General features: G+C 37.6%; 1 protein-coding gene across 1 annotated transcript in view; it reads right to left on the reverse strand.

Moving 5' to 3' along the window:
- Positions 1 to 23,579, reverse strand: part of TTC17 (tetratricopeptide repeat domain 17) — a 42,444-nt gene that overhangs the window by 13,262 nt on the left and 5,603 nt on the right. The window contains exons 6-16 of the mRNA XM_031055794.1: positions 23,289 to 23,398; positions 22,856 to 23,000; positions 22,335 to 22,474; positions 21,940 to 22,100; positions 21,511 to 21,623; positions 20,438 to 20,578; positions 19,881 to 19,996; positions 18,599 to 18,773; positions 18,027 to 18,104; positions 15,678 to 15,902; positions 13,393 to 13,579 (exon numbers count right to left, since the gene is read on the reverse strand). Of these exons, the coding sequence (XP_030911654.1) occupies positions 13,393 to 13,579; positions 15,678 to 15,902; positions 18,027 to 18,104; positions 18,599 to 18,773; positions 19,881 to 19,996; positions 20,438 to 20,578; positions 21,511 to 21,623; positions 21,940 to 22,100; positions 22,335 to 22,474; positions 22,856 to 23,000; positions 23,289 to 23,398 (1,591 nt within the window). The remainder of the gene's footprint in view (positions 1 to 13,392; positions 13,580 to 15,677; positions 15,903 to 18,026; positions 18,105 to 18,598; positions 18,774 to 19,880; positions 19,997 to 20,437; positions 20,579 to 21,510; positions 21,624 to 21,939; positions 22,101 to 22,334; positions 22,475 to 22,855; positions 23,001 to 23,288; positions 23,399 to 23,579) is intronic.

Raw genomic sequence — 23,579 nt, forward strand, 5'->3', positions numbered from 1 at the left:
GAAACCTGAGTGGCCTAATTTTTTCAAATTGCTGCTTTCAGTTGTCTGATATTGCTGGAGACAAAAACACTAGTTGAAAAACCAATGGAAGTTGAAGATCTCTAGTGAGTGAACCATGAAGCTGGTGGCACTGAAACACTGCAAATCAGAACTTCACAGCTTCTGTCAGCCAGAAGCCTGAAACCCACCAGGATGTCCAGTGGGGAAGAGTGTGAGACCAGCAAGGGAACAACACAGCCCCAAACTCCAGGCACAGTCTCTGTCTGTGGAACTTGGGCTGTATTACTGCAATACTTACAGCACCTCTGTTATGTGAAGGACAAAAGTGACCACTGACCTAAAAATGCCCAGCTATTTATTATTAGTATTTCACACATATTCTGGCTGTCTTAGTCTGCACATGAGTTTTAGGCGTAAACTCCTGACACAGTGATATTACAAAACTTGGAAGTCTAAAATTTCTACATTGTACTTGGTAAGTTCAGCTTACTTCACCTTGAAAATTTACTAGAAAAGGATCACTTTCTTGCTCATTTATTTTCTGAGAGCAGCTGTTGTCACTCTTTCCATTGATTCTGTAGAGCTAAGAAAGCTCAGAGGGAAGAGGATCAGAGTCTGCCTTACCTTATGTATTATGAGACCTGGTTACTAAATTCCAGACAGTGAAACAAAAATCATACTGACGATACAAACAAGTGTCTGGGCCTTTATTTAAGCGATGCAAATAACACAAACAGTCTGTATGAGATTCATGTAGAAATTGGCAGAAAAAACCTACACAGTAGTTCCTAATTTACAAAGGAAATCCTCTGTAGAAAAAGCAAATACAAACTCTGTATGTGAGACTGAAGCCTTGAGACATTGCAGATTAAAAGCAGAACACAATATTGTTTATTAAAGGACTCTATTCCCATATTGTTATAACTTGGATTTTTTCGGCCAATGTGAACACACTTGTGCAGCATTAGCACAAACCAAACTTTAAATATAGGAAAGATCTGCTAGATTATCCATGCCATTTAATATCAACCACCTTCATGATTTTCAGGATTTCTCTCAAATGTCCACCAAAGCTGTGGCAACTACTGCAGTTGGTAGGGCGGAAAAAACCCTAGAGAAAAAGTCAGACTCAAGTTCTTCAGGAATGGAGTGAACTCTTAAGCTGAACTCCACCTAGCATAAGGAGGGAAGCACCCAGGGTGTTGACATCTGTCACAGGGAAGAAGAAATATTAGGAGGGAGAAGCGATGCACTAACTGGAGGTTACGAGTTGTTCCATCTATGAATGGGTAACAAATACTTATTCTGAGCCATATTTAATGTTGCCCATTTCTCAGGAAAGTCACACCTGGAAACCATTACGAACTCTCCTCATTACATATGAACTTTTCTGGTGCTATGTGTTGGTTTTTTGTCTAAGAGCAAATTCCTGGCAATTTAGGTGACCCCAGATGCTCAGACTGAAAGCCACTCACCTGAGGCAAGGAAAGAAACGTGGGAAGTGCAGAAAAGAGGAAAGATGAACAAACAACACCCCCAGAGTATCACACAGAAGTGGTGCATCTTGAGTAAGTTCTTCAAAGTAATCAAACCTCACCATTAAATTAGGCACTGTTTGTTCTAAAAATGTAAATTAACTGCCACTGTAGCTGTTCCTTTCTTGTGGTATATCTGGTAGAGAGAATGAGGCCTCATTAAATATTTTCACAATTTGATTCTTATATACTAACTAAAGATACATGATTTGGTATCATCAACAGCATTAGAAATAAAAAGTAAAATTATCTCCAAGTGTCTTTGGTCAGCACAAAATTTTTACTGACATCGAGCTCTTTGTCAGGGCAGAACCTGCAAAAAAAAAGGCATTGCTAACTCCATCACCTATTCTAACATCCTAGGTCTATGAAAATTATTGGGTCCTAACTTCTAATGTTATAAAGACTAGTTCCCTTAAATTTTTTTCAGTACATATTTAGAAATTACAGTGGCAGAACAATGCCTCAGAACTAAAACTCAAGTAATTTTAAATTTAGGTACTGTTTTTTTTTCCCTACTGTTTGTAATAAACACAGCTGCATTATCACCTGAAGTATAACAAGAGTCAAAGACTGTTGCTGTAGTCAGTGACTTGCATTAGGTTAAGCAAATGCACGTTACCTGGAGATATGTGTCACTTAAATAATTTGCCTCTTTATGGGTAAACACAGCCAAGAGAGAACTGCACCTAATACAGATGTAAGTCAGCCTAATACCTGAGTTGTCAGAGTAGAGAACAAACTGAAACCAAGCTGCTAACAAAAATTATTAACTCCATACTTATTTTTTATGAATGCTTAAAACTAGTATTCCCCGCAGTGAAATTCAGTAAAGATAGGTCTTTTTTTTCTTTCTACAGCAGGACTGACATATCACTGAGCTCAATGGAAATAAGTTTCAATCCCTACATGCAGATGAACAGACTCATCTACAGACATCTCAGCAGCAGTGCATCAATAAGGAGTCTTCTCTTTACTTTTGCACTGCTCACACAGATGCAGAGACACATAAATAAATGGGGGTGGTGTATTACCACTTTACATATGAGAATGGGCAATGATGCTCCTTAGAGGTCACGTGAAAAATCTGGGTGTGCTCACTACGTAAGTGACATATATTTACAATTAGGCTAAAACATATTCATTACAGAAATTAAACTGAAACTCAGCACGTTGTCACCCATCACTTTTATAGAACCAGTCTTGTTCAGTGCTTTGTGTCACAGGCAATATAATTTCCCAAGGTTTACAAAAATAATCTAGAATGAGAAAATTCACCTACCAGAACCTTTTGTGGATCTAGAACTATGGGGATCTCATTCATCAATATCTGGGCTAAATGAGCACCCTAAGAACTGTCTTACTTTCTGCACCACAGTGACTCTCTTGCAATCTGACATCAACAAGCCAGGCAGCGTCACAGAGAAGTGCTGTTTGGGAGCATTCTCTAGACAACACAAAAACATGAACTTTGACTTGCCTGGCAACCTTAACACTGGTAATTAACACACTGCATACTCTAATTACCCTGATCATTCAAGGTGAACATGGTAATTTCCTAAAGATCTTCTGAGACATTAACAGCAACCATGTTATTCCAATCACATATAAACACATATTTGATTGCAACACATTTGCTAAGGGAAAAAATCCAAGCCACTTATTTTGACATGAGTTTTAAAAGCAGTAGGATGAGCAGTAACTACAGAAGAGATCTTTAGCAGCTCTTGCTGCTCTGCTCACCTTAATAATAAATTAACATGGTTTTATTTAGATTTTGCTCTAAAATTAATGCAGTCCTTCTCTTACTGTTTTAATGAAAAAAACCCACATGTTTGTACTTCAAAATGAATCCCATGATTGAGCTCTGAAAGCAGAAACTGCAGAACACTTAGGACTAGAGTGGATTGCCATTAAAAATGTTACACAAATGTCACAGGCCATAACTGCTGAACTGCACAACAGCGCTGCAATAAAACTCCAGAAGCAATACCAATGGAATTTGTTGCTTTCCACACACACGAGCATAAAAAAACAACTACAAGAATATCCACTTAATTTTTAGTGAAAAATGATCACCAAATGATAAAAGCAGGTAAGTAAAAGAAGAAGCAAACTAGATGTTCCAATTAGAATTAGCTGGCAGTGCAATACTGACCCAAGAATGTTTGCTAGGTCTGTATTTAGTTCAAGAGAAATACCCCAGATCTACCACACAATCACTGTGATTTCAGCCACGCACAACTCAGCTCCAGAACAGGAACACCAGTGGAACTCCAGTGCCTTTTACAGTTGTAACACACTAGATAAACCACTAAAAAAGATGTATCTACTACCCACATATCATCATAGATTCTATTCTGGATAACAAAAGACAGATGGCAGTAAGTTCCCACTCTGATGAAGTTCAGTATCCATATGGGTACTGGAAAAGAATGAGGAGTGTAATGCCCAAATTCTGAACTAAGCTTTTAATGTGTTTTCTCCCTACACACACAAACAATTTGCTAATTTTTAGCTTTTTTCCTTTAATATAAATCCTCTTTTGAAAACCTGGAATCTACAGGACAAAACCAAACATTTTCAAAGGACAGGACAAACTGCTGATTGAAAAAGTGAAGTATTGAAAACAAATAATGAAAAGCAAAATTAAGTATTTTAAAAGTTGACTTTCACAAATTCCTCCCTTTGATAGCCAGTGGTCCTTCTTCAAAATGATGAGAGGTGTGCTTATAAAGGAATAACCAAAGAAAACACTACATAAAAAGCTTTCATTTGATGCAGAGCAAAAAACAGGATGATAATTTATGCCAACAAAATTTAGACCAAAGCACACAAAATGAAGCATAGAGAAGTTCTTTCTTTTTTATTATTTATTCCAACAACAGTTTTCCAGTTAAGAGGTTTATATGGTAAAACTGTTCTCACTTGTGGGAAGTTTTAAAATCTGTTTTGTAGCAAAATAGCTGCTTCTAAATTGGTTATCTATTTGTTTCATCACAGCAGTTCTGATTAAACCTTTCAAAACATACAAATGCCAACAATACATAACCAGATTTCTTGATCATAGTGAGAGAAATATCTCACCAATGTGTTAACAGACCAGTCCCTGATGAACAGATACAAAAGTTTTCCTCATGAAATATAAAGAAGTGATAAATAAAACATGGGAAAAAATTAAAGAGAAACACAAACCTACTTAAAATAGAACATAATGCAGTTTAATAAGGGACATGCTTGCAAAACATCCTGAAGAATTCAGTAGGCTACTCTATAACAGAGTAGAAAATATCAATCTTCCTCCCAGCATCACAGAGGACAGAATCAAAGAGACGGATTACTTACAGCCTTCTCTCTCCACCCACTAAAATAGGAACTTATTTTTTTCATGATGCGCATGTATAAGCAGAAACTTACTCTACGATGCCAGGAATAGGGCATAACACATAAAAACATCCAAACATCTATATGTAGACCGCCCCACCCCGCAATTCAGTCAGTGAATAAAAGAAGACTGGACAATGTCTCTTTCAGAGGACCCTGTTTCTATGTATACAGCAGAAAGGTAAGTAGCCCTCCAGTCTGAATTTCAGTCTGTGCCTCAAGGATAATAATTTTTTCTGCTTGTTTGTTTTGGGGAAAGAGAGAAAAAAGCCAAGAGAAATAAGCACATAAAAGCTCTGAAGACGAGGGCTTGTCCTCAGTGATATCTCCCTGGGCCAGATTTATTTACTGTAGGTAAGAAAATAGTTACTTATTAATTTCTTAACAATAAATACTCACCCGCAGTAGATCCCAATATAAGGCTTGCTGTGAATATTAAATGACTACTATTTACATCCCTGTACACAACACAATTCTGAAATCAGTTTATGATTAAGCAAAAGACAATTCTTAGTTTAAGTATCACTGGCATAAGCAAAGCCTACAGTGGCCTTTTTATTGAGCTTTCTAATCTTTCCTCTTTTCCACACATCTGTTATACTAGGCATCACATATCTTGTAGATCCTGTTAGATCCTAAGTATCAATCAACTCAAGTTTAAAAAGGACTTTAAGTACAATGGTAACCTTCTACTGAGAAATGGCATCATACGGTTGAACTCTACAAGAGTTACTAACTCCACCATAGGTTACTGTTAGATTCCCACTTCTCTGAATGCATATGTCTTGATAACCACTTTGTCTGTAAGACTTGCACCATACACTGGAATTTAAACAACATACCACAGGGACCTGATTACATGTTTTTTATCCAGAGAAACTAATTTGCTAGGCTGTATTTATGTTTATCTGTTTATCTGTTCACTAGGTTATACTGTTCAGCAAGAGCAGATTCATAGTCAGACTTGATCCATGACAATTTATAGATTTGTTTGGAATAGATATTCATGCAACTGCTCCTCCTAACTGGACACCAAAGCAGAGCTGACACACCCAAACAGCATACCACTGTTAACTGTCAGGTAGGCCTGTCCCTTACTAATCTAAGAGCTTTTAGGTGCTTGGCAATTTGCCTGACAAGGCACATTCTACACAAATCCATTTAAAAGCAGAACTGTTCTGTAAACAGGATAAAAAAAATCCTGGTTTGATGGTTCTGATGATCAAGATTAGCCTTAGGTAAGGAATACCTACAGAAGGGTTATGTTGGACAAGAATACTGCCAACCACTCTAGATTAGAATTCAACAAGAAAACACTCTCCTCACACTGCCAGAACAGTACAAAGTCATAGAATAGTTACTGCAGAAAGACTAAAAATTTTTGCAAGAATGTCCTTTCTCCCCAGAATGGTTACAACATTCAGGAAGCTTCAATTTCTTCCTCTAGGGAAATGCTGAACTGTCCTAGTTTCAGTCTCTAGTAGCCAGAACAGATGATAGATTTAAAGCTTTGAGGACAGTCAGAGCACAACACAAACTCACATGAACCAGGCAACTAACCTTAAAAGGAAAAAACAAATCAATAAAGCAGACAGATCAGGGGTAGTTAAGTGCCTGGCACTCCGTGGCTCAGCATGCAGTGCTCATTTTAATCTGAGCACATGGCATTGCATGCTGCTTCCAGACAACCTCCACATGACTCATTACACGCTGAGGCCACACATCACCACTTTACAAGTTCTCAGATTTACACCAAGTGAATACAGCCTTCAAGGTCTTGGCCAGCTGCTAATGACACTAAACTACACATTGTCACTTTCCCATATGTGGTTCTTTTCTCTTCCAAACATGCTTTAACCAACTCACTAGTTCAGTGGGTACAACTCAACTATAAACTATGTTTGTGAAACCACATCTCCCTGCAGATGTACCTGGGGAATTACTATTCCTCCTAAAAAGGCTGTTGAACATATGCAGTTGTTGGAGCTCTTTAAATAGGTCCAGCTCTAGGTGGTACATCCAGTTAAGGTTCAGTAAGAAATTTTAGCAGCTACACAGAATAACTGCCACTGGCAAAGAAAGCCTCTCAGAGAGGAAGACACAGTCACAAATTTCTCATTTTCTCTACATTTTTGTCACAGAAAAGCACCACACACACTGCAGAGAAATGATAATACATCTGATAACTGAAGGTATCAACTTTTGAAAACTTAGTTGGAGAGGGAATCTTTTCCCTTTGAGCAATGCCTGATGTTTCTCCTCCTCCTATATGAACATGTAGCTATTGCTCAAGTAAAGGAAAGATCCAGGTAACATATAAAGAATAGTCTTTTGCACTGTAAAGGCAGATAAAAATGCGAAATGTCATATTTAGTTTAATACTGTACTGCTTTTTCTTCATACTGAACGGTCTTGCATCAGTAAACTCTCACTGAATTCTCCTACAGTTCTAAATTTCCTTCCACAGCGCAATTCTCATTCCCTCAGTTACTACAGCAGCTGAGGCCATGATTTTCTCCTCTCTCCTCTGCTAGCCAATGGCCTTCTGATCTTGGGAAAAGACAAAATGGATACAGAACACTAAATGTTGCAGGTGTACCATTCGTAACAGAGCATGATGCAAAGTGAGACTGATGACTGCTGGGAGAAGCTGTCAGGTGCGCTGCCATGCAGGAAAGAAGCAGGCCATGTGTGTGGGATAGCAAGGCATACTCTACATGATGAAAGAAGCTGCAGAACAAACTCAATCATTAGCATATTTAACACATGCAAAAGAGAATGACATTTGAGTAACACAGATATACGCAAGGAATCATGCATTGTTTACAGAAACCTTTAAGATTCTCAATGGTTTTCCAGCAAGCAGCAGCTTGGTAGCAACATGCACAAACAGTGGGTGCACAGCCTTGGGGTATAGATGTAGCTAAAAATGCCATGTTTAACACAGCACCACATTCTTTCATTTTTTTAATGTAAGAATCTCTAGCTATACATCCTTTATATAGTTTTGACAAGAAAAATACATGGAAAGAGAAGACAGGTTTCAATGAACGTGGCACAGCAGTGTTAGGGCAAGGTCATTTGCCTTCAACTTCCTTCAGCCACTCAAGAGACACTAAATGAAGACTTTTCAGGGAAAAGTATGATTTATAAATCAGGCTCCAAGGAGTGAAAAGTACCAAGAAGCCTGCATCTGGTCAACTATCTTCAAGACCACATCAATATTCTTAAGATTACTGCAGCAAAAGTGGACTGTGGGAACTGCTTCTTCCCTTATTTGGCTAGTGGTGCAGAAACAGTAGCACAAACCCAAAGTAACTTGGTCGCATTATTCACACAGAACACATTCTCACGTGGATTTCTCCAAGATCTTCCACTCAGAAGCACATCTGACATTTCCCAACACCTTCACTCCCCAGGGATGTTGGATTCCATCAGGACAAAGAGCAGACATCATTCTCCATATCACCCACCCGCCTGCATTCTGCAAGATGTTTTCACTCTACACAAGTACAATTTAACCTCCTCTTACTCCTTTATCACTAAAGAGCCCAAATATGGTGACCTAGAGTCCACCTGTGTGGCACCCACCAGATCTTTCAGATGGACAGTCACTGTATGATCCTCAATGACAGAGATGCTTGGCTGCCAGAGGGATCAAGAATCCAGCTCGATTTTCAGATTCCAGGTGGAACTTGCAGGGTGAACAACAGGCACGTGGGTGCACTCCTACGCATGTATGGGGCATCAATAAACAACTGAGTATTTAACTTCAAGGGATAACAATGATCTTAGAACTGCCAGTGTTACACACAGAACCCACTTTCTCTATGCTACCGCTACATGATCAAGGCAAATTATTGTCCTGATGTGTTTCTGAGAGCTCTGACAAGCTGTTCAAGTGCTTCGCAGAATTCTGCTTGTTGTTTAAATACCCTACTGGTGTTGACTCTTCTGTTCATACAGATGAACTTTACCATACAGCAAGAGAGAGAGTAAAAGCAACAGAGAAACAAATGGTCACCCAAAGATCCGACCCCTTTCACAAACTCTAAGATAAGTAAGAGCACTAATACATGCAGTATTCTCACTAAGGTTCAGGAGCACTCATGAATTTTGCCTTCTAATATGCAAATCAAAGTGAGAAAAAGCTGAATTTTAAACATACAGAAGTGCTCCAAGAGTGAACACCTTAGGGGATGTTTATTCCGTTAGCATTAATGTAACACCATTAACACTGTAAGTGATAAGCATTCCTTGGACAAAAAAGATATAGCAGTTGAAAAAGGAGGAGACTACTTTTACAATAAAAATATCTAATGGGACCTCATTCTATAGAAAATTGAACAAAAATGTAGCTGTTGCTGGGACTATCAAGTCAGTCATAACTAGTAGGGAATAATTAAGTGAAAGGTTCATTTTAAAATGCAAAGTATTTCACATTCCTGTGTCCTAACATACAATTGAAAGAAAATGATGTTATACTTTTGCTTAATGTTTGTGTATCTCAAATCACTTAAAGGGACCTGAGGTGATTGCAGCTGTCAAACTAGTGTCAGATGCTTGCTTAAACTGGGATGTTGATTTAAGGAAGTTATTTAATCTGTCATAAGCTTACTATTAAGAGTTTCAACCTCTCCCCTTCGGGTCAATTTGCTTAAAGGTATAAGCTTATTAACTTTAACTTACTTTAACTTGTAAGAACCTAAGTGCTGAGGGATAAAGGGAAATCCACATACATATAAGCTGAAGCACCTTTTCCATGTTTTATTTTAAGGGGAAATAGAAGGAATAAACCAGGAGTTTTGATTTCATGTGGCACGGAGTATTGGTACCACAAGAGGGCACTAAAGCCACGCCTAAAGCGGATCCCCATTACAGAACTCACTCTGAGGAAGAAGGATGAACTGCTCTCACAAACACTCCCTCTACAGAGGGATTCAGGTTTCCCGGTGGCATGCACATACATTCATTATGAACTCACACTCCCTCGACTTTGCAAAAAGCAGCACAAAGCCTTTTGTAAAAGCACTATTCTGCCAAGGATGAAAGACAGTAAGACTTGAACTTGAAGCTTGAAACAAGTTATGTTTCATGTTTTGAATAGCATCAGTCTATTAATAAGATTTTGAATTTTGGTCTTGTCTGAAAGAATGTGAAGTGCATGAGCTCACAACCAAATGGTACTGTGAGACAGAGATAGATGCTTAGTTTGATAAAAATATTTTGAGTACAAATAACTTCTGTTTGCCCAGGCAACAATTCTGTTTACACACAGAAAGAAAAGTCTTATCCAACAGCAACTAACAAATCAGTATGTTTCAATGGCCAGCGGACCATCACACTAAAAATATGGCTCTCGTATTCTGTAACATTTGCTATAAGGTTTGGCAACATCTGAATGTTTACATTAGCCAGTGAACTGCCACAGGAACAATCCCACAGCTGGACAGTCCTCTACAGACCTTAATACCTGATAAAAGCTACTTGCAATACTTTAAGTCATAAAGTGGGCAAGACAAATCTCAGCAATGCACCATTTAGCACCAGACAAAAATGATGCTGGCTTTCTCTGCTGGCTTAATAAGCAGCCCAAATATTTAATTTCTGCACCTTTAGAGTGTCCCTGTTTTTCACATTAAGCTTTTTACACTTGTTAACACACATCTCTTGGTCCTGTTACCTGTGTGTCAGACATGGGTGCTGAAGTTATCTGTCAAGCAACATGAAGTTTCTTAACCTGCTTCAGGAACTGACTCACCAGTAACCTAACAGCTGATGTGGCAGCACCCTTAACACTGCCAAGTCACCTCTAGAAGGATCACCACAGGATAATGCTGGAAAAACGAAGTCTTCCAACTGTTTTCTCAGTTATTTGGGAATAAGGCACTGTGTGGGTTCTTGCTATATATATCATCTATATTAGATACAATTGCCTGAAATCCTGCAGCTAAAATACATGTCACAGGTGATAGGGTTGGAATAACACTGGACACTTCACACACATCCTCCATAAAAAACCCCACCAAAAACCTCTGCAGTTTTGGAAATTCTTCTACAATGAAAAAAAACCATTTATATAAACTTGAATACAGGAAGCAAAAGTTAAATAGAAAAGTGTTGGTCTGAGATTTTAAATTCTCATTCTCATGTGCATGAAGAGACTTGGGTTTGAATATAAATTATCTATATCAGAAGTAAGTTACTAAAAAAACAGTACCAGGAAGCAGTACAGACAGGAAAATATAAGCAAGCATCCAAAAAGTCAGTGTTAGTCTGTTACACTTCCAACGTCCTGTGCTAACAGCAAACGTCCCAACATGCTTGAGAAAATGCCTGTTTCACTTATTTGAAATAACACCAAGCACATACTGTAATCAAAAATCAGGCCATGAATTCAGATTTTTGATCCCATATTCCATCTCATGCTAGCATATAATTCCCACTGACCATTGGCTGGATTCTGCCGATGGCTCACGGCAGCAGAGCAAGGAATTCCATGTCTCGCTACTCAGTTCAGTTTTCATGAACAGAGGCTTTTGACAGGCGAAGCAAAAACACAGCTATCACATGGGCCTACAACCCAAAGCACAGGAAGCCTACTGCTGTTACTTTCAGAAATACTGAAGGAATGCTCATCAAAACAAGATATTAAACCAGAGAAACATCTGACATTCCAAATTCTTGGTACATTTTTCAGCATAAAATATTGATCTCAAAGGATATAAATACTTTATGACGTGCCATCAAGTGAATAATAACAACAATCTCTTTTCAACTGTTTTCCTTGGACTGAAGGAGCAGTAGAAGACTCCCAAAGTTTCAGGATACTTTTAAGAGCAAAATATGATTTCTGAGTACACATTCTTGAAATCATTCTGGTTTTGGAGACTTTACCTCACTTTCATATAGCCTGTCAAGGTTTCTCTTGAGTCAGTTGAAGTTTACAGTGGGGGAAAAATATTTACCCAAGCCGTATGCAAATAAGATAGGTAAATCTACTTTTCAATTTTTAAATTTTGAGTTTGGACTTAAACCACAAATCATCATCAAGGCTCAATTAACCAATTTGTTTATGTTACACTCTGCTCAAGAATGTACAAAGAAATTTACGCTATTTGTCAGCTTTGTATTTTCAGGTTTCTTGCACTAAACCAAAAGATGACCTAAAAGACTTAATAAATAAAAATAAAAAATATTAAGAAAAGTCCTAGAAAAAGGTAAATAATATAAGTACAGAGTATAATACTTAAATAATGGAATACTGAAATTTAATGACTACATTAACATGCTAAGGCATATTCTGCTCCTCCTTGATTTAGCAGCTCCACAAATTCCTTATTGACCAAATCCCAGCTCCAATGTACCAGATGAATATATTCGGGGTCACTTTGCTAACCGGTGGCCAAGCTGGGGAGAAAAAGGCAAGATAACACTTTTCTCCTAAGCACTTTTGAGATGGGTTTTCCCTCACATTCAAGAAACACAAACGTCCTAAACAGTATATGCTGTAACAGCTGACCTCAGAATGAACACCCTGGATCAGGAACCAATGCAAGCAGAAGCCAAAAATCAACCAAACTACATTATGACAAATTGAAGGAAGAAAAGCATATAAAACAAAACATGTGAAAGATAACTTTGGAGTTCAGATACAACCACTGCATGTTTCTGTTTAAGTTCTGTGAATATACTTTTAAATTACTTTCTGCTTAACTTTATCACGTTGGCCATATTCAAGTACAGACAAAGTACTGAAAATATTCAATAGGATTGAATAAAATGAAAGAATCCACCTCCAAAAACTAATATTTTTTAAAAATATAAGTAGCCATTAATGCAATAAATAATTCAGTTGAAAATATTTACAAATTTTTTTGGGGGAGAGACTGGATTCTAATTCATTCTTACAGATTTTTGGAGTGTTAAGAGCAATGATCTTGGCCTCATACAAATAATATAATGCTGACACAAGACGGTCTATTCCTTGAAGACTGAACTCCAGAAAATGACAACCAAAGTACTGAACACACTGAAAGGATATGAATTCAAACTAAACTGCCCTTCATCAAATTCCTAAACTTTAAGAAAACAAATCCAGCTGACTGTAAAACCTGAAGGGATGTTCAAAGGGGCAGTTGAGCAGCCTAGCAGTAGATGTGCCCTTTCATAAATACTGCATTCAGCATTCCTTGTTAACCAGTAAGAGATATTGGTGGTGTTGTTAAGGTATTACTGACAGTCAGGAAGTAATTTGCACTCAGTGGAAGCTCTCTAGATATTCAAGAAGTCATCCTCAAGCAATTATTTAATGGACTGTAACTTTTCCATTAAAAGCAACATCTCAACCTTGATCCTTAAAGGTAGAAAGCACTGTGAAGCAGAAGAGTGGAAACTTGGGAAAAAAAATCTCCCACACCCAAGGCAAACAGACATTATTTCACTTGTGGTCCACCTTTCAGCAGTTGCTTACCACTGCACACAGAAGAGGTGATGTTGTAGAGGAAAGGATAAAACTGCAGACAGCGGATCATCTTCAGGCTGCTCTCACACTCCAAGCACTTGGCTGTCAAATCCAGCGCATGTCTGAAGGCCTGCAGTGCTCCACTGATGTTGTTCTGAGCCAGGTATGCATTTCCTAGGCTCAGAAAAGTCAGGGGCTGTGAATACAAAAGCGACACACTGCAGCATAAGTATGTTCACTGTTTTAAGATTGAAGCCAACTAGGAAATACCCTTGTCAAGTCACACCCCCATAAATTCGGAAAACTAATGGCTTGATGCATTGCTGGTAACCAAAAGCTGTTTTGCCATAGGGTTGTGTTAAGAGTTCCATCTTTCCACAACAAAAAACAGCTGTTAAATACACACAGACTGAAATGAAGCTTGAAGTACTTACTTACTAACCATCAGAAACATAATGCTTACTGCAGAGAACGCCATGGGACTAAACTGAAATGTGCAAAGGCAATTTAGAATCATTAAAAGTCCGCAAAAAATTAAAATATCACTAGTGTTCTAGCAGGACACAGATGCATTGTATTTGCCAAGAGTGTTCAGATTTACCTCAGAAAAGCTAGGTTACTGAAAACACCAATGTCACACTAGCCTAGGGGTACACATTTATGCCTTTCAATTGTTTGTAAAACAATATTTTTGTCTACTGCTTTTGGCTACTATCTCTAAAATATGCATTTTTTTGAAAAGTAAAGATTATAAACACCTTTTTCACTGGGTAGAACTCAACTCTTTAATATAAGCACAGAGCAAAGCATTACATTTATTGGTTGACTGAAAAGTCTTTCACTTAGTCAAAGTAATTTGCTGCAATTACCAAGACACTGCTAGAATAAAGACTATAGTATTATAATTTAAGCAGTCATTTTTCCCACTGAAACAGCCTTTACATTCATTATCTAAAAACGTGAAGACTGAGCAGTAGCTGAAAATTTTTCCAACTCAGCTTGCATTACTAAACAGCATTCAGAAAACTGTGCAAGCTGAGCAACAGGATTTATTTTTTCTTTTTAAGAGCTTTTGTTGATGGAGCACATGTTTTATTCCCGGTAGCTGTAATTAATCTTAACTTGTATTTACTTTCCATTATATTCCAGGAAATCGCATTCAAGTGCAATGCCTCCTGCTAGTTTTTCTGGTACAATAGGTATTACAGGACTGAGTACACCTGAGAAAAACACGAGCAGGCATTACTGTAACGAGGCAGCATTTACAAGTGTTTTTCAAGAAAAGCCCTACTCACACAGCATGGTCCTAAGGATTCCTAGGTTCCTCCCCTCCAAGGTTGTGTTTTCATATGTTCTTCTTAAGGCACATCAATCAAGCATAGTTCTTTCTGCAGTTCCTTTTTGCACTCTTACCTGCCACCCACATGGACTACATTCCCTTCCAACACTTGAAAATTTGTTTCTGATTGCTACACTGAACAAACTTACTCTGTTTTTAGCTGTTTTATGTGCTAGGTGACTGATGGCCTGGCAGATTTAAATGCTGTTAATCTAACTAGAGAGCTAGAAGCACAGGAAAGAAATCACTTGAACTTCATACTGAAGTGTCTGTGATGCAAGACCAAAATTATCTGCTAGAAAAAAGATGTTTCCTCCTATGCCATTCCCTCCTCCTTTCTTTTCACAACTGTTCTGGCCAGTCCAGTAGTTCAAACAGTTTCTGTATAATACAGAAACTGCCTATATGACATAGGTGACAACCTACAGAATGTTTATCATGTTACTGTTCAGAAATACAAAAACCTGGTTTGAATCTGTGGTTGGAAGTAAAGCCACCAACAACTAGAACACATTTTCTTTTATGTAGATAGACAAAAGCTAGGGACAAATCAAACTGTACAGATAAAAATCAAGTGTCACAGAAAGATGTCTATAAAGATCTTGGTGGCATACACACTACTTTAAGGGTTTTAAGAATCAAGATACAATGCTGACAACTTGACAGATCTGCCAAACACCAGGATTAAATTCTTTGGAGGCACTGCTGATAATACAGGTTTTGGGAGGTTAGAAGTCTGTCGCTGATTTACAAGAATGTCTCTAGATGTTTATACTCTCAACAATCAGCATCCCCCCTGGTGCAGTCAGGAATTTATATGGAAATTAACATCCATTGCAAATCACCAGCTGGAAGATTAACTGCATGTGCAGGTAAACACCAGTAACATGTACTTAGAAAATAATGAAGGGAAACCCATTCACTGCTGGGCAAACACAAAACCCCATCATCTTACCTCAGAGGCATTGATGGCCAAAGCCTTCAGCAGAAGCCTGCTGGCATCCAAATGAAGACCATAATGAAACAAGAGGTTAGCAAGGTTGACCAGAGGGATGTCCTGATACTCATGTGGAGCCAAATTATATGCTTTTTGCAAACAGGTGATAGCAAAGGTGCTATTTCCAACTGCACGCCAGTACAATCCAGCTTCATTAAGCACAAGCCACAGAGGATCTTCTGGCTATAGGAGAGTCAGGGAAAAGGATAAAAAAACCCACAAAGAGGTGTCTCAGGAACACAGAAATGCCTGCTCTTTAATAATAAGCAAACAGAACTCACTCTTGCATACTACATTGTTAAATTGATACAAATTAGACTTTGCTGTAACTATTAGTAGATTATTCAATCTGCTCCATTCTACTCAAATGGACATGATTTACAGGCTGAACTGCAATTCAGTAGTAGCTGCTGCTCACGCTCCACTCATATGAATACTTTGTATCATGACCAAAAAATCCCTTAAAATGTACAAGCGATAATGGTTAGCTCACTACAGGAAGCAACGCTTGAGAGCCACTGCAGAGTCTTAAAATTATACAAACACAGATCAGTGTAAAATGCTAGAACTTGAAAGTCAGGCAGATGTGCTTCCAGGTCCTCTGTCTAACATTACCTTTCCCTGTCAATTTAAGGTTTCAGAGTTGCTTTTTCTTAGATTTAGTTATCTATTTGTCTTATTAAAGTTGACAATTGGCATGCATTAGATACTGTTTAAAGATTGTAAAATAGTAAGCAATAAGTGAGCGCAGATGAAAGAATGGAGGAAGTGTCAAATACACCTTGAATGTTCCTTCCTCCTCTTTAACCTCTAACAGCAAAAAGAAGCACTCAACCTAGAGGAGAAATATCAGAATTCGAAAATACTGACAGGTTGACAGAGGTAGGCAAAACATCCACTTTCAGATGCACTTTGTAATTATTTAGTAGCATGTTCTAGTTTTTAATATTTTCATCATTCGGTATTACCCAATTCTACAAAACATTTACAGCATAAAACCAATACCTGAAATGGATGTTCAGTTCTACCTACATGAAGCCCAAATGCATGCCTGAGTAGGAAACATACAGCTAGGATTAAGGAAGCAAAACAGCGATACTATGTTGAGTTAGTAAGAACATTTTTGTTCCAGGTTTTAAAAAACCCCTCCCACAGAAGGGTTCTAACTATGGTTCTAGATGAACTGAAAGATATCAATAGGATACAAAATTCATCGTTTGGAGTGAATTCATCACCTTACATAACCTGTGATTTCAAGATTATTAATGATCCCTGTTTTGCAATGCACGTTGCTCTTCATTGCAAACTCCTCACTGAATTACTCTTCATTCACAGGTCTCAATGACCTCCCTTAACTAAATCGTCAGCAAGTTATTAGCATTTTGTCTTTCCCAATACAAAGATACTAACTTTAGCATTCCTGTTCTAAGTAGTTTATCATTAGCAGAACAGGTAAAACACTAGACTGTTCTTACATCAGCAGGCAGAAAAGTTCAGGCTTTTAGCATGACAGCAACAGAATACTACAGTTAAAACCAAAATACTCATGCACTGCACAGTAAGACATTAGACATGTATAGGACTCTTCTGAACAACACAATAAAAGGAATCAACTCCTACTGCTCATTTCTTCTCCTGGTTAAGACAGATGCACATAGTAAATGGTACTGATTTTAGACTAAAAAAGAATCTACATGTAATACCTTGACACAACTTCTACAAGAAAGTTAAACTGAGAAATATCAGCTTGACATGTCAAAAAGAGTCAACGTCTCTCTCAATGCTTCCTGTCACTTGACTCTCAAAGGCCCCACGCAAGATGGAGGAGGCATTCCACAGGCTTCTATACAGAGGTACATTCTTTGCCCCAGAGTGCTAATTATCCTGACAGAAGATTGACAGAGGGTTGGTTTCCTTGGAGGGAGAGTAGGGGGAAAAGCAGGGTAGTGGGAAGGAGGAGGAAGAGCACATGGCAGGCATGCAGGAAGGAGTGGCAGACAGAGGAGTAGCTTCAAGCTACCTCTCCCAGTTAAGCAAATGGCTGCCAGAATTAGCTAATATATTGCTGCTCCACATCCTTACAACAGGAACAAGCAACTACAGGGCTGTTTGGTCCACATTAAGCTAAATTAGATACTTACTTCTCTACATATTTCTGCTTTGTAAACATGGCTTTTAAAGTTAGTTTCATTTCAGTTACAGGTAGCAAATAAACTCCTCTCTAGTGTGTCACTGACTACTTCAGAAGTATAGAAACAAATCTCAAGTAAGAATTCTGAATTCATATAATGTGACAGATGGACATACCTTTTTCATGGCATGATCTAGAAACACTCCTATCTTTGCCAGTGAAATAGTCTCATTGTTGATACGAGAATGCAAAACCTGGAAGACAAAGATTTGTTTTTCCCCGAACTACTGAATAAATTTTACAGTCAAGACCTACAAGGGTCATTCACTTGCTTCCTTAAATCTTCTCTTTAGTAAAGGGAAGATAAATATATTGTACGAAGGGGAGGATGTGAACGCATAACACTTAAAGCAACCAATCTCCAGAATGCACTACGAAGTTATCAGCTTGGTAGAATGCAGTAGCTCTTGGAAATGAATCATTATCCAGTGACTGTTAGATTTAAAAGAAAGATGTGATTTCAAAGAGTAAATTAAATTTTCCATTTTGTGTGCTTTTGGTCAGCGTCTGAAAGAAGCCAGACAACTTAACCCTTTCTCCAATACTATTAGAAAGAATTTGCCCACATTTTTCAGAATTACTGATTACCTTGAAATATCAAAATCTTTCATGATGTGAATAACATTTTTAAGGCAATAAAAAGGAGGATTTTAAACCAGAAGAGAACCAACAAGAAAACGTCTCTTACCTGTCTTGCTTGATTGTCTGGCACCCTGAATTTCAAATCTAGATTAGTGTCTAGTTCCTTGACTAGTATGTTTAGAGATTCATTATTACGAGCATCAGTAATGGAAGAACAATCTGGTGCCTGTGCTTCTCCATGCTCAACAGTATCTCCTGGAATATTCAGTAATGGCTGGATTCTAGTAAGAAGGAGAACCAAGACAAATTAACAGCATGTGCTCCATGTCATCATGTAGAAATACACGAATCTGCTAAGCCTCGTACTGCAGACTCTTATGAGACACGAGCTGCAAACATCAAGAACTCAAGGACCACCCTTCCCTTGAAAAATAATTTATAAGGTCTTTACTTTCCATTTTTAAGCACAGAATAATAAGAACAATGAACAGTGCAGTAGAGATAACAGAAAGTTCTCATATTATGCTAATAAGGATTCTATGAAGTTTAGGACTAAACAGATATGTGATAAAAAAAAGTTGAATTTTTCACACTAGAACTTGATTTCAAAAACATCAAGAGGTAGCCAAATTACGTATAAAGAACATTCTAAGATGAAAACTGCTTTTCTCCAAAGGAAGTTGCTGGATGTTTTCAGATGGGAACATTTAACACAGGCTCAATACTAGTATTACAATGACTAGGTAGAACAAAACAGCTTTTTTACTACCACTGTCATAATTTAAGCGACTAGGGTATTACAACACTGCATTGATCTATGTAAGTTAGCTATTGCAGTACAGACACATTTATTTTATCCTATATAATAACAAGTATTACTGACTCTTCCATGACTAAACTGATTTTCTACCTCTGTCCCAAAGGAACGAGCTGGAGTTTTCCACTCCTAATCCTTTTTTACTGTTTTCTGGTCTTCATTGTTTTCTGTCATCATAACTAAAGCTAATAGGATGTATGTAATGTACAAGAGTTAACTGTAGTTATTAAATAGATGTTCACCTCATTCTCTCTCTCAAGCTGTTTTTTTATTAATATAGTTCCCAAGACATTCAGACTTGTGCTTAAATCCCCATTCTGTCCGTGTTTAATGTGCTCACCCCGGACCAACAGTCAGGGAAGAATCACCATGAAATTGGCTCTGGCTGTTATACTTACAGCAAAGATAACAATCAAAGAAAATGCCTTCCTTCTGTGGAAAGGCCAGAGAAAAAGGTTTGAACACCTCTGTGCTGTTGATTACTAATTGCATCCATCCTCTCCAGAAAGAAAATACTCTTCACTCATAAAATAAAGATTTACAAATATAGCTTTTAAAAATCAACACTTGCCTGAATCCCCTGTTTTCTGGAGGCAAGAAATAAGTTGGCAGTTCTTCTGGGTCAGGAATTCTGGGGAAAGATTTCATGCATTCTGACCGCTGAGGCCAAAGAATATGCTGTTTGTCCTAAGAGGGAAAGGAATTATTTTTTAATATTTTCTCAGCATTTTTAATATTCTAATAAACTAGGTAATAAAAGAGATAATAAAGGATAGTCTGAAAAAAAAAACCAAAGCAAAACAAAACTGAGACCTTTATAGCTATTATTTTTCCATCTTTTTTTTAACATCAGCAGTTGAAATTTCTATCTTTAGCTGTACCACGTTACTTGCAGCAGATGCTTATAGAAAAACTCCCTCAGTGTTCCAGTAGTTTCAAAGGCTGGGAAACCAGTACAGAGAAACTAGGCAGATACTTGTATGTTGAAGAAATTTGGAATGCTACATTCTCCAGTGCTGTCCCACATCAAAACTGCGGCCCAGACGCTAAAAAGTTTCACACAAGCAAGGAGAGGATTCACTTTCACCCCTCCCCTGTGCAAGGGCAAAGCTCATCCTCTTCACTCACTCTGCTGGGTTCCACACTCCACACTGAAACAACAGAACGAGCCACAGGGGAAGACTGCAAGGACTGGCTGTGAACACTTTGGTTTGCATGAAGATCCAAATTCATAGATGTCATACTAGAAGTTGAAGAGTCTTCACCAAACTAGAAACAATAGAAAGACAGATTTTAATAAAGATGGTACATTCCTTGTTGAATTTCTCCATTTATTTCCCCTCCCCACTTATGTAGTTAAGCCTCACTGATAAGCTGAACTGTGGGTAGCAAAAAAAAAAAAGGAATTTAAGCCTCTTGATCCACTCAGAACATGAAAGAGTAATATTCATACTGTAAATAAGCCAACAATGAAAACTCAAGTGCAAATCAAGGAAAGAATGCTAAAAGATACCAAGCAGATACTTGTAATAGGCCAAAAATAAAATCTACTTATCTAGATTGCACAGCTCAAAATCAAGTCAGAATTGCTAAGACTCATGGCTTTCAGAATTATTTCAATAATCTGAATTTGCAATTACTATAATAGCAAAAACAATCAGACAAGAAGACAAGAGCAAAATTAAAAATAATTATTCCTATTTCTTAAACTAGTTAAGGGAAAACTACAGAACATACTCCCCATTGCAAAATAAGGGAAATCATAATCCTTATCTGCAGTTCTAACACAGTAGAGCTGTTGCTTACGTGCCTGTCATTTTGGATTTTCAGTATTAGTACACACCTTGCTTCCAGAACTTCGTAATATTCTTGTACAAAATTTTCTTGGTGCAATCATAGGGAACTAAGGCTTTGGACTAAAATGAAGTTTTTGATTTCAAGTAATTCTCTTTTCTAGGTTAAACAAAGCCTTTTACAAGAAACCCTCTCTATTTCTATAGTTCACAGTCTCTCAGCCTGTACTAGTATCAAAAGAAATATGCTTTAAAATACTTTGCACTCTGGAAAAGACTAAGATTTCTCACTATAATTACTACATCCAAAATGTAACCCTTGTGTCAACCCTGAAAAAACTGAAATTACTTTGCTAATAAAGCAAATGGGATGTAACTTGAAGCAGTGGTATCAATTCACAGACAAACCTGAACATATTCCACATTTTCGAAAATGTCTCCGCGGTGATAACGAACAGGCTGATCCCACTGACAGTGCAAGCTATGCTGCTGGTTGCCCAGTCTGCAAATCTGGTGGTTCCCTGCAGAGCAGAAAATATTTTTTTATACTAGAGAAGTATGGTTTCTGAGAAGACAGACAGCACACAGTCAACCTCTCTGCCCCCAGTATGGTCAATCTTTTTTATTTACTCCATCAGCCCAGAGGAAACTCCAACCTCAAAAGACTCAAAAAAGAATTCCCTGTTCAAGAACATACTACAATCGCTTGTTTTAATAAGAAAAACCCAAGAGCCACTCAGGGCTATCTGAATATATGAAGAAGTTATATCCTGACACTTATCTGAATATGTGCCGTATTTCATTGCTTTAATGAGCATGAACACTAAAAAGTTGTACCTAATTGAGCTTCTTTTGCCATCTGTGTCTCATGAATGATGTTCCTCAAGATTTGTTCCTCCTGGATGAGCTTGTACTTGTCTAAAACATCTTGTTGCCTAAGGTAATGGTCATGCTGCTTTTGATATTCCTTTAATTCATTTAATGTTCGCTGAAGTGATCTTGGAAATTAAACAGAGAAGATTTACTTTGAATGCTTTTTAGAATATCACCTTTTCCTACACTCTTGCATATTTTTAACTCTAGGTTTCTTAAAGTATTCTTATGCTTAATTCTATTGCATAATCAAAGAAATACAGAAATTTAAAAACAATTCTTCTTGAAGTGTAAATAACTGCTGCAACAGAACTACAGAAGTTAGATTGTAAGCATTGCCACTGGGATATTTTAGTTACCTATGCTGGGCTTCCAATTTTTGCTCAAGTTTTTGCTGACATAGGACAGCATGCTTCCTTTTTACAGCTTGCTCAAACCCTGGTTTGGCCTGTAGAGCATGATCATAACACAGGACTGAGTGGTTGTACTCTCCGAGCATCTGAAGAATGACCAAGAGAGAGAATTAGCCATTGTGCAGTAATAGTTAATAAACAATACTCAGTTTTTAAAGAAGCCATTAATTGAAATTTTAATTTATGATAACAAGTAGCCTGTCATTTCTGACACTCAAGCCACTACATCTATTAAAGAAAGGCTGCAGAAGAATTTTACTGGAATTTATTTCCAGGTGCAGAGAAAAGCCTTTACTAATAGACAGACTTTTGAATAAAACTATCTTAACAGAATCTTAAGCATTAAGCATGAGATGCACATGGAGCACAAGACACACTGTAAAAGATTAAACCATTACAAGTCAACCTCAAAAGATTAAATAATATTTAATTTTCTTCAAGTCTTGGAAAATAAAGATTGTATTTACTGCGTATATATTTCCTAAAGTGTAATAGCTGGTAAAGAAGTCACTGTAATCCAGAGCTGCATGAACCACAACAGCTGCATCTGCAGAGAAGTGAGCCCGGTGCAAAATATTTGCCAAATTTACCAGTGCAATGTCTTTATTTTGCCTAAAAGAATAGAAGAAAATAAATAGGAAAAAAATTAAAAACTAAAATTAAAGTAAGACTGTGTAAGAATCATGCACAAGGATACATTAATTTGCCAGTCACAGATTAAAACATATCACTTGCTAGAAAAAGGTCTCAACTATTTATATGTCTAGTATAGCACATAGAGACCAAGAACAAGTAACCTAGATTATTCCTTAGCATACTGTCTTAGAAACTAAAACCTGTTTACTAACCAGGATAACTAGAAAAGCAATCTGAGAAGAAATCCTTATTAGCAATTCTTACCTTGAAGAAAAATGAAGGGCACGCATGGCACATTCTACTACTTGGTATGGCTCATTCTTTATTCGCCAGTAAAAAGAAGCCATGTTATAGAGTACCCAGGAAGAAGAGTTCTGCAGTAAAGAGAAACACATGAACTGTACGAACTACTAACACATGAACTAAAAGGTTAATCAGGGCTTTAATTACTATAGGATGAAAATCTGAGCACCAAAGCTGGCGCTCAGCTGCTCTAAGCTATCCTTCTCCACTGGAAAGCTGCCATTTGCAACAGTTGTCAATGTTTAGGACCAC

The sequence above is a fragment of the Geospiza fortis genome, unplaced genomic scaffold (genome assembly GCF_000277835.1).
Source record: "Geospiza fortis unplaced genomic scaffold, GeoFor_1.0 scaffold66, whole genome shotgun sequence".
In the NCBI taxonomy this organism is placed as follows: domain Eukaryota; kingdom Metazoa; phylum Chordata; class Aves; order Passeriformes; family Thraupidae; genus Geospiza; species Geospiza fortis.